This window comes from Myripristis murdjan, chromosome 19 (assembly GCF_902150065.1).
Source record: "Myripristis murdjan chromosome 19, fMyrMur1.1, whole genome shotgun sequence".
Classification (NCBI taxonomy): Eukaryota; Metazoa; Chordata; class Actinopteri; order Holocentriformes; family Holocentridae; genus Myripristis; species Myripristis murdjan.
This window is the reverse complement of record NC_043998.1, coordinates 16,781,504-16,794,842: the sequence shown is the minus strand read 5'-3', so window position 1 is coordinate 16,794,842 and position 13,339 is coordinate 16,781,504. Positions and strand designations below refer to the sequence as shown.

The following is a 13,339-nucleotide window of genomic DNA, read 5'->3' as shown; positions in this document are numbered from 1 at the left end:
GGCATCTGGATGTGTTTATTGGGATTGGGTCAGGGACCGAAAGTAACCCCATAAAATCTGGCTAGTCCTCAGTTTTCTACTACACACTTACACACACCTGTACACAAACAACTACAACACACACACACACACACACACACACTCTCTTTGACTCTTCTCATATGTTATAGAGAGCTGAAAAGAAATAGGAGTGTTGCTCTAGCTGATTTATCGTTGCGTGGACTAAACTTTTGCTCCCTGCAGTAACTAAATGAAGAACAGGAGTTGTTGGGGGAGGATGCGATGAGGTTTAACAATTATGTCACTTGCTGTTGCATCTCTGTGTATGAAAACAGCCGGATGCCAAATATTGGGACAGAATAAACTCAAACACAATGACCACCTCAAAGGTTATAGCCGCACAAGGAGGAATTTTTATGTAGGCTGTAAATCACAAGGTGGCATTCACCCTATTTGCCCAAATGAAGTTCCTCTGTTGGGTTTGATCACTGGAGGAACATTTCCTCCAGAAAGTAACAAAAGTTAAAGTCACCTTGAAATCAGGTCCTAGTTTTACTTCCTGGAAAAAAAAGAACTCATGCTGCATCAATAGGGGTAAAACAAAATTTTAACCACTAAAAACTTCATAAATGTTTGAACAATCCCATCCACCAAACCAATCAAATAAAACAGTGATATCCTATTGATTTACACTTATGAATGATCCCTCCCCACATAATGTCCTGCCAAAACATCCAGTTATAACAGAAAATTATCCATCCAGTTATAATGGCGTTACAAAGAAACGGCGTTACTAACGCCGTTACTTTTATCAGTAACGAGTAATCAAAGAAATTACTGTTTCCCCCGTTACAACGCCGTTACCATTACTGACAATAAAATGCACCGTTACTAGCCATTACTTACTACTACTAATTATTATTATTTTCTTATCCTATTCAAAAAATGTGCGTCTTGTGGAGAAAAAGCGGTGTGTCAATTTTCAAACCGGTTTTTCGTAACTTATCAACATGCATGGAGAATGACTGAGCACAAATTACAAGGCACGTATGTGTTCCCCAACGGCAGAGCAGATAGTATCTCCGCCTGCCATACAGAAGACCGGGGGTTCAATTCCCCACCTGGACAAGCTGGCATCACTACTTTAAACTGTAATGAATTACTTTTTCAAAGTAACGTGCCCAACACTGACAATGATAGATGAAATCTGACAGCAATGTCCACACTGCAACAGCAACGCAAAAATATGTGCATTAATAAGAGGATTTAAGAAAAGAAAAAAAGTAATCGTAAAAATTACTTTCCCCAGTAATTGAATTACTCTTCTGCAGCAGTAACTGAGTAGTAATCAAAATTAGTTTTTTACAGAAGTAATTAGTAATTGTAACTTATTAGTTTTGTGAGTAATTGGTCCCAGCACTGGTTATAACAGACAAAAAAATTAAGGAAATAAAATGCCATTTCAGGGGATCATGAAGAGTGAAACACAAAAGTGTCTGCTGTACATACCAAAAGGTTTTGTGCAGAGAAATCTGCATGCAAAAAATGACTCAAAAACATCCAATCGCAGAGGCCACTAAGGCAAAGAATTCCAGTTTAATAACACTGTGTCACATGATTCCTGAGTAATGAAGTTGTCAGACTACTAAGTTAACTGCTGCAACCATTTGTGTGAAACTGCCTTGTGTTAACACTGACTGAAGTGTCTGAAAAATGGTGTTTTCTCACCAAAAATCCACCTTACCCTTCGAGCTGTGAGAAACAGGTTGAAATTGTTATATTGTGCGTGTGTGTGTGTGTGTGTGTGTGTGTGTGTGTGTGTGTGTGTGTGCATGTGTGAGTTGCAGCAATCCAGTGCTCCCTCGGTTGCATGCAGGCATTCAGCAGAGGAGTAAGAAGCACGGGAGTGAAAAACAAAGGACTGAATATGAAAGTAAGCGCAAGAAAATGTCTGTCAGATGTTATGGGGCCTTCCTCACCCTTTAAATCACCCATGACCCCTTTCTCTCTCACACTCTCTCTGTCTCTCATAATCCCTCTCTCTCTCTCTTTCCTCTCTTTTGTTTTTTTCCCCTCTCACATGGCTGTAATTACACTCATGTAAACAAACGAGACCAAAGAGAGACATCAGGAATTTCAGCTGGACCTGTGGGAGCAGTGTAACTTACACAGTCACACAAAATAATGACACACACATACATGCGTGCGTGTGCACACACACAACCTATAAGTTAACCTGACATCCTCCCACAATCTTTCTAAACTGACCGCCCGTTACACATCATTGTATATCCCCACCATGGACCTTCGGGTTTACTATTATCTCAACAGAGCAGATTTAGACTTCACACGTCCACACTCTTTTCTTAAAGGGTGTACAGGCACATCAAACACACCAAAGACTGACCTGCTCGTGATATTCGATCCCCATGCTCAGAGTATTGATCAAAATGGCGATCATGATCCCTCGGCCGAAGTACTTGCTGTCCACAATCTTCCTGAATGTGTCACACACCAGCCTCCAGAAACGCACCACTTTGGCCGCCGTGTGGCCTAACGTGCGGCGCCTCTTCTTGGGCTGCCGGCTGTCTCGCCTGTCCTTGTGGTGGAGGTCCTGGGTGAACTCGTACACGCCCTCGCTGTCTGAATCGCCAGGGGTCTCGTTGCCCCCGGTGCCCCCCTCCGACTCGTTGGCGAGGGCCTTGGCGCAATAGGGGCAGCTCTCGGGGTCGAAGGTGAAAGCGGTGGCATCCATGGCGCTGCTGGTGGTGCTGAGGTCCCGGGCAGACAGCTGGCAGGAGAGTTGGCCTGCAAAAGAGAGAAAAATGTCCGAAAGAGAGAATGAGGAGAAGAGAGGGAACTGGAGTGCGATCGACACAAATGTGATAAATTAGGTGAATGAAGTGGTTTAGACAAAACGACAAATCCAATGAGAGAGATCTGTTTTGAACAACAACATGTTTGGACAGTTGCATGTGTGTGTCAGAGGGAGTGTGTTTGATGGTGATGGGCAGCGTGCGCTGTGTGAGTAATGCCTGGTCTCCACACGCTGTGCTGTGGCCTGGCTGGCTGGCAGCCAGTGTTTCCACCATCTATACAACCTGAATGGACCTGGCTGGACTTTCACTGAGCCCATCGCATTTTAAGACTTGGCTAGAGATGGACAAGGCTGGCTGCAAGCTACGACATGCTGGATTAACAGTTTTTGACTCTAATTAGCACGCTTGCTCTCTCTCACTCTGAACACTCTGGATATAGTTCTATTTCCAAACTCAGTCACGTCAAATCAATATGTACTGTATTGTACTCTACCTAAGTGGTGATTTGGAAAAACAGTTTCACTTGTCCATTGCTTGGTTTGCTGTGCATAGAAATGAAACAGCAATTCATGGTGAATGAGACGCTATTTGCAAATGCATCATTAGTTCCAGTTTCTTAATCAAATGGTAAGTATGGGTGAAATATCGCCAATGGAGGCAAGCCAGAAATTTTCCATGTATTTGATTGTATTTGGATAAGCTAATGCTATGGAGCTGCATACCTGTGGGACTGTGGGTATCCACCAGGCTCTGTGGCCGTCTCTCCAGGGATATGGGTGGGATGTTGAGGTTGATATGTGTCAGAGTGCTGGCTGTAACACTTCCTTTGGACTCTGCCAGGGCTCTGGCCTGCAGCGTGGGGTAGTTCTTGTGCCCCGGAGCTGCAAAAGGTACTGAGTTCCTCTTCATGACCCGGGACATGGGAGCTGGGGCGAGGGAAAAGGAGCCTGAAGTTGGCCCCAGGATGGTGGGAGAGGGGGTACGGCGAAGAGGGTCAGACTGACAGTCCGCATAGTACAAGCTGTGCACCGAAGATGAATCAGTAGGCCCCGCTATGGGACTGGACAAAATGGCCAGATTTGTGTCAGAGGTTGCTGTCGTTATACCAGGAGGAGGAGCCAAAGCGAGATGGCCAGAGCAGGTGGTTGCTATCAAAGCCCCGCCGTTGTTATTATGGGAACCAGCCTCCACATCCCGAACATCCAGACCGCGAACGCTCCCTCCTCCCCTCACACTGCCATTCCCCAGGTGGTAGTGATGGTGGTGATGATGGTGGTGATGGTGCACCATGTGATGAACCGATACCGATCCCTGCCTGGATGCCTTTCTCCTCCTCCTCTGGTTCTGGCCCCGTTGAGGTTCCAGGGCGGGGGGCGACGCAGCAATGTTGAGGCCAGCGCGACGAGCTACAACCCTGCAGATGTGTGCCACCTGCTTGGCCCCCTTGCGGATGATGTGGACCAGGTACTTGAGCAGCTCATCGTAGCAGGATCCCGGCTCAGAGAAGGAGGCCAGGGTGCTGGCGTTGGACATGAAGCGCACTCGTTGCTCCTTCATAAGCTGACTCTCCCTCTGCTTTGTCTCTGAGAACTGGGTGGCAATGACAACCAGGCACAGGTTGATCATGAAGAATGAACCAATCTAGGAATGAGGAGCAAAGGGCAGATATTAAACATACACTCAGGCATTTGAGAAGGCACACACTCACGTTTACTGACTGACCCACTCGTTCAGTCATCAGCACCGGGAACACACAAGGACAAACACACAGCTGGTGGCGTCTTGAACTGGCACTTACAATGATGAGGAGGATAAAGTAGATGAAGTTGTAGAAGGAGTGAGCATCCATCACAAAGTACATGATGTCCACCCAGCCTTCCAGGGTGATCACCTAAAGACACAAGGAGAGAGAGAGAGAGGAGGGGAGTAGAGAGAGACAAGACAAAGAGACAGCAGCAAGACAAAAACAGAAGAAAGACAGAAAAGCCATAGGGAATGCAGAATTAAAACCAGAGATTAATAGAGACCATATTTCACAGTTCAGACTACTCCAAGCTCCAAGACTCAACAGAGTTGCAAAACACTAATCCCTGACATTTCTCTTTGTGTGCTTTACCCCACCCAGACAAAACCAAAGCAACAGCCAGACTTCTGGGAGAACTCATCTCCAATCTGGCTTTCGTCCCCCAAAATTACCCCACCCCACCTCCGCCAAGCTGAGATGAATGAACACTCTCACCAAAGGCTTTTCAGATGATGTGTAGATATAGAACAAATGGTGTGGAAAAATATGACTCCAGTTTGCTGGTGTGACTGCGTGACCTGCTAATCCTGTAAGTTCCCTGATACACTAGCCACTGGAGCAATTAGGCTCTTTGTCTCCCTCTTCTATTACCGCTTTGTGTCATCCATACTGTGCAATATATCTGTCACTGAGAAATATGTCTGTCTGGTTCCCAATGCTTTTTTTCAGTTTGAAGATTCTTTTTCCTCAATCAAGTGATATCATCTTGATACTATATTGGAATGACCTGCCTTATTTTGATCCACTGTTACCTGATTGCAGAAGTCAAACTGCATTGGAATCAAGTGGAACTATCTCACAGATTTCTGCAGATATATTTTTTAAACTTGTTTCAAGAAACATAAGATTTTAGGATTATAACAAAGGTGAACAACAATGACAATATCTGATTTTTAACATATCCTACATCCTACATTTACCTGTGAGGACGTTAAATCACGATCTCTCAAAAAAGACAACTAAAGCATGATTTCCTAAACCATTTCTGACCAGCAGCATAACTGTAACTCGACTTACAGGACTGTATGCTCACCTGAAAGATGGCGATCCACGCGTAGCAGATGTTGTCAAAGTTGATGGCTCCCTTGAAGGGGTTGAACTGACCAGCGGAGCAGTTGGTGTAGTACTGGTTCCAGTTGACGCAGGTGGTGTTGTCGGTGCTGTTGTAGGAGTCCATGTCCAGCTTGCACTGTAGGCCTCCCTCTTCATACAGGGTGGGCACTGAGCTACACTCCCGCATGCCATTCTCCCTGGGCTGAGAGCAGATAAAAGGGTTCTCGTCGTCGTTCTCGGTGTGGTAGTATTTCCCCAAGTCCACGGACAGAGGGCTGGCGGGTAGAGGAGAGGACAGTCATTCACAGTTACAGCGTTTACATGTGATAATGCAAGACAGGACAATAGTTATAAGGGCTCAGAAAGAAGGCCAGCAAACTGTTAATTGAATTGTTAAATATAATAGATTTTTGAGTCATCAGTTTTTACAGAAACTGGTTCTTGAGAAAGTCATGAAGTCAAGGTCATGTTGATAGGTGAAGTATTTAAAGAGTGACTAAACCCCAAAGCCAAATTGTGATATTGCTAGACTGGCAAGTTAACCTCTCTTGTTAAGTTTATTTGCTTTGCCACTGGTAGTTAATGTATTTTAAGAAAGTTTTTAAAGTGGGTCCAAGGACCCCTAGGGGTTCTTAAGGGGCCTCCAGGAGACCTTCAGCAAAATGATTGTTAGAATAGCAAAAAAGAGATTATTTTAACTTTATGTTTTAATCTCACCACTTCAAATCTATTTGTCAATGTTAAAGAGTAAATAGACCCCAAACCTAAATCCCTGGGAAGCCTGACCTCTAATGGTGAGTAGTGGCATGCCCGGTCTTTGGTGGCAGGTGATGTCACCGCTCACTGTACTCTATAGGTGGGATTTAGCCTTATAAATCATGAGGGGATGGGTCACACTCAAAGTGAATTTTCTTAGCATCAGTGTCTTAAGAAAGAGTAACCACTGTCTTTTAGGTGAGCATTCATCTGTGTCTGGGACAACTCTACAACCAAAAATGTTCTGTCATCACCTACCACAAAGGCCACCCTAATCTTCACCAATAGAGGTCAGGCTTGACAGAAATTTGGGTTTTACTTACTCTTTAAATTCTGCAATTCATTCTGCAGTCCTGGGGGCAGGGAGGGGGGGTGGGTTATTTATTTCTATTCTTATTTATGTTTTTTCTTTATTTTTTATATTATCTTATTAATGCACTTTCGATTACATGACATGAAGATTTTTTTTCTTTTTTTTGTACTCATGGAACGCTGTCTCTTTTTAGTTTGCTTGTTCTTTCATTTTCACTTCTCTCACAACATGGAGACACTATACCCATGGAATGCCAGTGACACGTTTTACACGTGTGTACATACTTAGATATATGTGTGCGGATATGTGTTTGTGCATATGTGCATGTGTATGTATATATTTATGTGCACATGCACATATAGTAATAGTGATAATGATGGTGATGTTAATGATAATTACTATCGTTTTGATTGCATGTGTGTAGTTATGTATGTATGTATGTGTGCGTATGCATTTACATATGTGTGATTGTGTACGTGTTCATATGTATATGTATATATGCATAACCTTTTTTTCTCTCTCGTTTCTTTTCTTTTTCTTTTGAGAAACAAATCTCATTGGCTTTTTATGTTGTAACTGCCTTAAAAAAAAGAAGAAATAAAATAAAACATTTGATCCCCCCAAAAAATTCTGCAATTCACAATGGCAGTCATCAGACCACTCTCCTAGTGTTAATGCCACCTCTCCCTCACCGAAAGAGCAACCTATCTATGGATTCTTCAGTTGATACTCTTCACATTATTCACATTATTTGCACTGTGTGTCATTGTAAGTGCATGTAAACGTGTGTGTGTGTGCCTGCGATGCCACACCAGGCATATCTCTAACGGAGCACTTCTCTGTCAGGGGATAATTGGGCCTTCTGTCAACACACATTCAGCTTACAGGCCATCTGACAGGCTGCATTAGCTGCATAAGTAGCCTCAGATACTTACTGGGACCAGACCCTCCATGCCTATTCACTACAGAGCACACCATCTCACACATTTAGCACCCATGCTTATATATTTATACAGTCTTAAAAGCTTTTGACACTCTGGGATGCACTTACATAACAACTTAACGGAACAGCCACAGCAACACCAATCTGCCTGGTGAGTGCACAGTGAGATACGCGCTCGATTTATCGCACCTCATGTGGTTCCCATCGGGGGTTCCCACATATCTGAATCCGACATACTGTAATTTAATGTAATAAACAGTCATCATCATATCACGTCAGCAAAGTTCATTGCTGTTACATTGCATAAGCTGTAAGACAAGTATCAACGACATAAGTTAAACAGAAATAGTCGCCTGTAGCTCTTCTGATATAAGGAGACATTAATACAGATACATTTATGCCCCAGTTTCCAATTTCCAGTGCCATCTGTAGTTTCTAATTTCTCTCTATACAAAATAAGTGCCAGATATCACTGGATGCAGACAGCTTCAAAATGCAAGAATATCTAAAAATGATGATGATGACAAAAAAAAAAAAAAAAATGCCAGCTCACAAGCCATTATGCATGAACTTCATTTGCAGCTATGAGCTGTCATAAATCCTATAGAGAGTAATAGAGCCAGGATGACACAGGGAACATGAATAAGTCATGTGTGCTCATGTTCCATATACTGCAAGCCGTATGGGGTCTTTCTCATTATCCCACAGCCTGTCTCTCCCCCATTCATCACTGTGATGGGACTCCATAATCTCTGAACTCATTGACTTGAGCATGTGACCTACATCAGCGAGAGGGGTCAGGGTGTACTCATTCTTTTTACCTTGACCTCCTCTAGACCTGTTTGCAATCTCATCTGCATTGGTTGTCACAGCTCTGGCAAGAGTTGGATCACAAAACCGTAAAGTGTCGCCTACAGCACTAATTTTCCAAAACCCTTACCAACATCCGTGTTTTGGGATTGTGGCTGTCAGTAGCCAATATCTCTGAATTTGAATCTGTTAACTCAAAACAATCCCCTAAATCCAAAGTAACACATATTTCCCTCGTTATTTTATTCTTGGCAGGCTTGGCAAGCCTTTGAAACATCATTTTGGGCATTGGAGAATAAAACTCCATTAAAAATAAAGACATCACTACTGTAACTACTATAATACTGTACACTTGCATGGAAGCCAATGAAAGTGTCACATTAGATTCAGTTCAACTTAAGAACTTCCCAAAGACAGCAAATGCAGCATTGATTAATTCTACAATAATCAAACCACATCATATTCATCTCATCAGAGGCAGATGATTGAGACTAGCCAATATCACATAATAAAAGTCCCACATTAACCCTAGAATAAACCCCAGAATAAGCTTTAAACTGGTTCTCAGTGTATGGCACAGACAAGTGTATACTCTCAAAAATCATTCAAAAACCTAGACACACTTAGACACATATACACAGACAAAAGAGGGACACTCACAAGGAGAAGTTGTCTTCCACAAAACAGCGGTTTCTGAGCAGGCCAGCCCACAGCTGGACGCCAACGATGCCGAATATGAAGAAGACGAAGAAGCAGAGCAGCAGCACGTTGCCCAGCATGGGCAGTGTGTCCAGCAGCAAGGTCACCAGGATACGCATACCTGGGAGGGGATGCAAGGACAAGTCAGACAGAGAGGCAGCAGACAAACATCCGAGCAACGCTGGGACCTAAAGCCATGTCGGAGAAATAGTTCGCTATAGTAGCAAGAGTTAGATTTGGCAGCTGATGAAAGTCATTTTTACCCCTGAGGTGCAGTGAGTATTTTATTTTAAGTAGATTGTTTAACACAAGCACCAGTCCAAGTACCTTCATTATAAAACAATTACAGGGACAAGTGCACCAATTGTGTTTCTTTATTCATTTGAAACTGCCCTGGCCATGCAATAACAGCCCTCAGTACAATAAAGAATAAACAATGATAAGTGGCACTAACAATATAGAAAATATACTACAAAACAATACTGTTTTTTTTATTTTTATTGACAAAAGAAGCACGCATCGACTAGTGAGGTGCTATTGACCGAGACATTAACCCTGAAAGCTGCTAAGTGGCCAACAGTAGAGGACTGTGGATCCAATGCATCCACTGTGCCTTTATTTATTTGTGGAAAGGTTGTTGAGGCTGGGCCCTTATTTCCAATGATGCCAATTACAGATACAATGCAAAACAATTCAATAGCATACAAACGTAACAATTCAAAACAATATGATACAAAACAAGTGAATTCGATATGTTACAGGACTATTCAATGTGATACAATACAATAAAATTGATACAATTCATTACAATACTATAAAACTCGCTGTATGACATGACACAATGCGATACAGTACGATACAATCCTTATTGTGCCATAGGTAAAATTAGTCTTGGTACAAAGAGACAGGAGGATACGAGAAAAAAAAAAAAAAAAAAAAAAAAGCAAGACACTAGTTGGCAGCTCCTCTGTGTGAGTGTGTGTGTAACTGTATGAATGTGAGATAGTGTACTGTCGAATAAAGGAGAATATGTGGTGCTTCCTTGGCTAAGTAAAGGTTAAAAATTCTATGTGGATGAGCCATAAATGCCTACCGCCCCCACTGACTCAAAGGGAAGTGCAGAGATTTGATAGCGTGTGTGTGTGTGTGTGTGTGTGTGTGTGTGTGTCTGTGTGTCAGTGGTTCTCCTACATGTTGGGTTGAATTAACACCACAGCACATTGAAAGTCCTGGTCTGCAGCTTTAATACAGTACACCCCCCTATTCTGTCTGCTCTGGACAGTGTTACCTCAACTTTCTGACAAAACACACACACACACACACACACACATACACACACGCACATACACTTCCGACCGCCCACACACTCCCTCTGTGTCGCTATATCTGGCTGTGTCGCTATGCTGCTGCCGCTCGCATTTTGCTTTCACTTACACATTGGTTTTCTTCACCTTTCTGTTGCTCACATTTTATCTATCTATCTATCTATCTATCTATCTATCTATCAATAATCCATTCCACACACTGTACGTTCACCCTGTTGCTCTCTTGCTCTCTCTCTGTCTCTGTCTCTCTCTCTTTCTGTCTATCCCTCTCCCTCCATCCCTGCAGGCTATCCTCCCAGCAGTAACCTGGTGAGTCAGGCGTCAATAACGAGGATAATTTTTCCGATCAGGGGTTTTCTGGGTAATTGGAGCGGCCGGGTCGATCTCCCTGTCGGAGTGCCAGCAGAGCTCGTCTGCTAGGCTGACAGCCACCAAGGAATAAGAGGAGATAGAGGGAATGGGTGTGTGTGTGAGAGAGAGAGGGAGAGAGAGAGACTGTCGATCAAACCCTCTCAAAATCCGATTGGATAAATTCAACAATGCACAGTGGTCAAGCTTTAAAACAAGACTAGTGTGTTGACATTTTGCAGGTTTTTCTATCTCGCTATACAAGTATATGTGAAATGTATTTTGGAAGATGGAGGGGAAAATATGGACGATTTTTTTTTACGAACTTGGGAAGAGAGAAGAAATGAGGAGGAGAAAGGAAGGGGAGGGAGGTGACAGACAGTACTGATGGTATTGTCTAGGGGAGAGGAGAATGAGAGACAAAGACGAGCGTCAGCGGGATAACATGAATGTCTACCGCTGGAGTTCACACCTTGCTGCAGTGTGCCTCTCATAGCCATCAACTACTCAAAGAAAAAAAAAAGATTGGGCGATGAAACCCAGCTGGGAGAAAAAAAAAACAATCTGAGCCACAACAATCTGACATCGGTGAAAACAGAGAAATCCTCAAAGAGCTGATGTGACGCCACGCTCCCAGAACAACACTGTGTTAAGCCGTTATGTTGTTTCACTTGGTGTAATGGCTGCCACTTTAGGCCCTGGATGCCATACTCAATTACCAGCGGAACAGTGTATACAATCACAGTGTGAGATGGAAGGCATAAAGAAAATATTTCTCCGAAGCGCTCGCGATCACGCTGTGAAGTTATTAGATGCTGTGCTACAATGATGTTTACAGGGGAAACATCCTGTCATGAGCGGCTCGGCGCAGGGGAAGTTATGTAAAAATGAAAAAGCGTGAGTCATCGGCTATAGTGATATGTTGGTGCTTGCCCTATGGTACGTCATCCGTTTAACATAATCGCCCTGAACTCTGCGAAAGAAAGAGGGTTTGCATAGATTGAGCTGGCTGCCAGAGAGGTGTGGAAGCTAATGCACTCTGACAGGCCTGACTTTCTGCCTACAACAGCACTTCTACCACCGCTCGCTCTCTCTCTACTATCGCTCTCTCTCTCTACTATCTATCCCTCGCTCTCTCCGGTCATTAATGAGGCGCGCGCAGACACACACATATCCCTTGCCTGAGCGTACACAAACAGAAAATCCACACACAAACACCGCAAATTAAGCATCGGCTCGTTCAAATGATGGCCCTCGCAGAGCGGTGTGCTGAGCTGTTAGGATGCTGCTTAGCGGTGCCTGAGCCGGTGACAGAGGCTGGGATTAGTGTCTGCCGCAGTCACAGGCAAACTGACTGCTCTCATTGGCTGCGATTTGAAGTTGAGATAGTCCTGCGCAACAGGGATTTAATACCAGAACTATCCCACTATCCTGATACAAACACTCAGAACTGGCAGGTTCTCGGGTAATAGCATTCCTTGGGTGGTTATAGCCATGCAGAATGTTTTTTTTTCTTTTTTTTTTTTTTTTCTTCAAATCACACTATGATCAGCCAACTCTGAATGTCAGCCATGGACGATACTGTAAATGTCTTTGTTCATGCATCAGCTTGTTTGAATCTTTGATAAGACAGTCCTTGGAATCCTTGAAAAGATACACTGCAAAAACACAAAATCTTACCAAGATTATTTGTCTTATTTCAAGTCAAAAATGTCTTATTTCTAGTCAAAATATCTCATTACACTTAAAATAAGACATGATCACCTCAGAAGTAACTTGTTTTTCGACAATTGTCTCTCGTTACAAGTGAAAATTTGCTTGAAACAAGTGAAAATTTGCTTGTTTCATTGGCAAAATTTGTTTCTTGTTTCTAGCTAATTTTCACTTATTTCAAGTGAATTTTCACTTTTTCTACTGGCAAATTTTGCCGATGAAACAAGCAATTGTCTAATAATTGTCTAAAAACAATTTACTTCTGAGGTGATCATGTCTTATTTTAAGTGTAATGAGATGTTTTGACTAGAAATAAGACATTTTTGACTTGAAATAAGACAATCTTGGTAAGATTTTGCGTTTTTGCAGTGTAAGTATTGATCATACGCAACTGGTTCATATGCAACTGGTCTGGGTGACACAGCTGGGTGGGACGTTGACGAAGCTCGCCTGTTTCCTTGCACCTCCGGTTTTACTGAATGGAGAGAATAATTTAGGTGTTTTCGTTTCCACTTCAGCCAACCCAGCAGAATATATTTCCCCAGGGAGAGAGTGGAGACAGAAAAAAAAAAGAGCGGTTGATGAAATATGGGACTCTCGATCATGCCATTGAAGACACTTATCATTGGAGCGATTGACAAGGTTCGCTTACCTGTTCAGATTTAGACGGACAAATCGAGAAACCAGTGGGTGATTCTTATTAACTCCCTTCCTGTTTTGCACCCTCTTTCAGGCTTTTCTTCTCTGCACAGAAGA

The 13,339-nt window shown here is 43.1% G+C and overlaps 1 protein-coding gene across 1 annotated transcript in view; it reads right to left on the bottom strand.

Annotated features, from left to right (window-relative positions):
* The window catches only part of cacna1g (calcium channel, voltage-dependent, T type, alpha 1G subunit), a 224,855-nt gene that overhangs the window by 93,671 nt on the left and 117,845 nt on the right, over positions 1-13,339 (bottom strand). The window contains exons 5-9 of the mRNA XM_030077890.1: positions 9,159-9,318; positions 5,657-5,951; positions 4,618-4,710; positions 3,542-4,460; positions 2,408-2,808 (exon numbers count right to left, since the gene is read on the bottom strand). Of these exons, the coding sequence (XP_029933750.1) occupies positions 2,408-2,808; positions 3,542-4,460; positions 4,618-4,710; positions 5,657-5,951; positions 9,159-9,318 (1,868 nt within the window). The remainder of the gene's footprint in view (positions 1-2,407; positions 2,809-3,541; positions 4,461-4,617; positions 4,711-5,656; positions 5,952-9,158; positions 9,319-13,339) is intronic.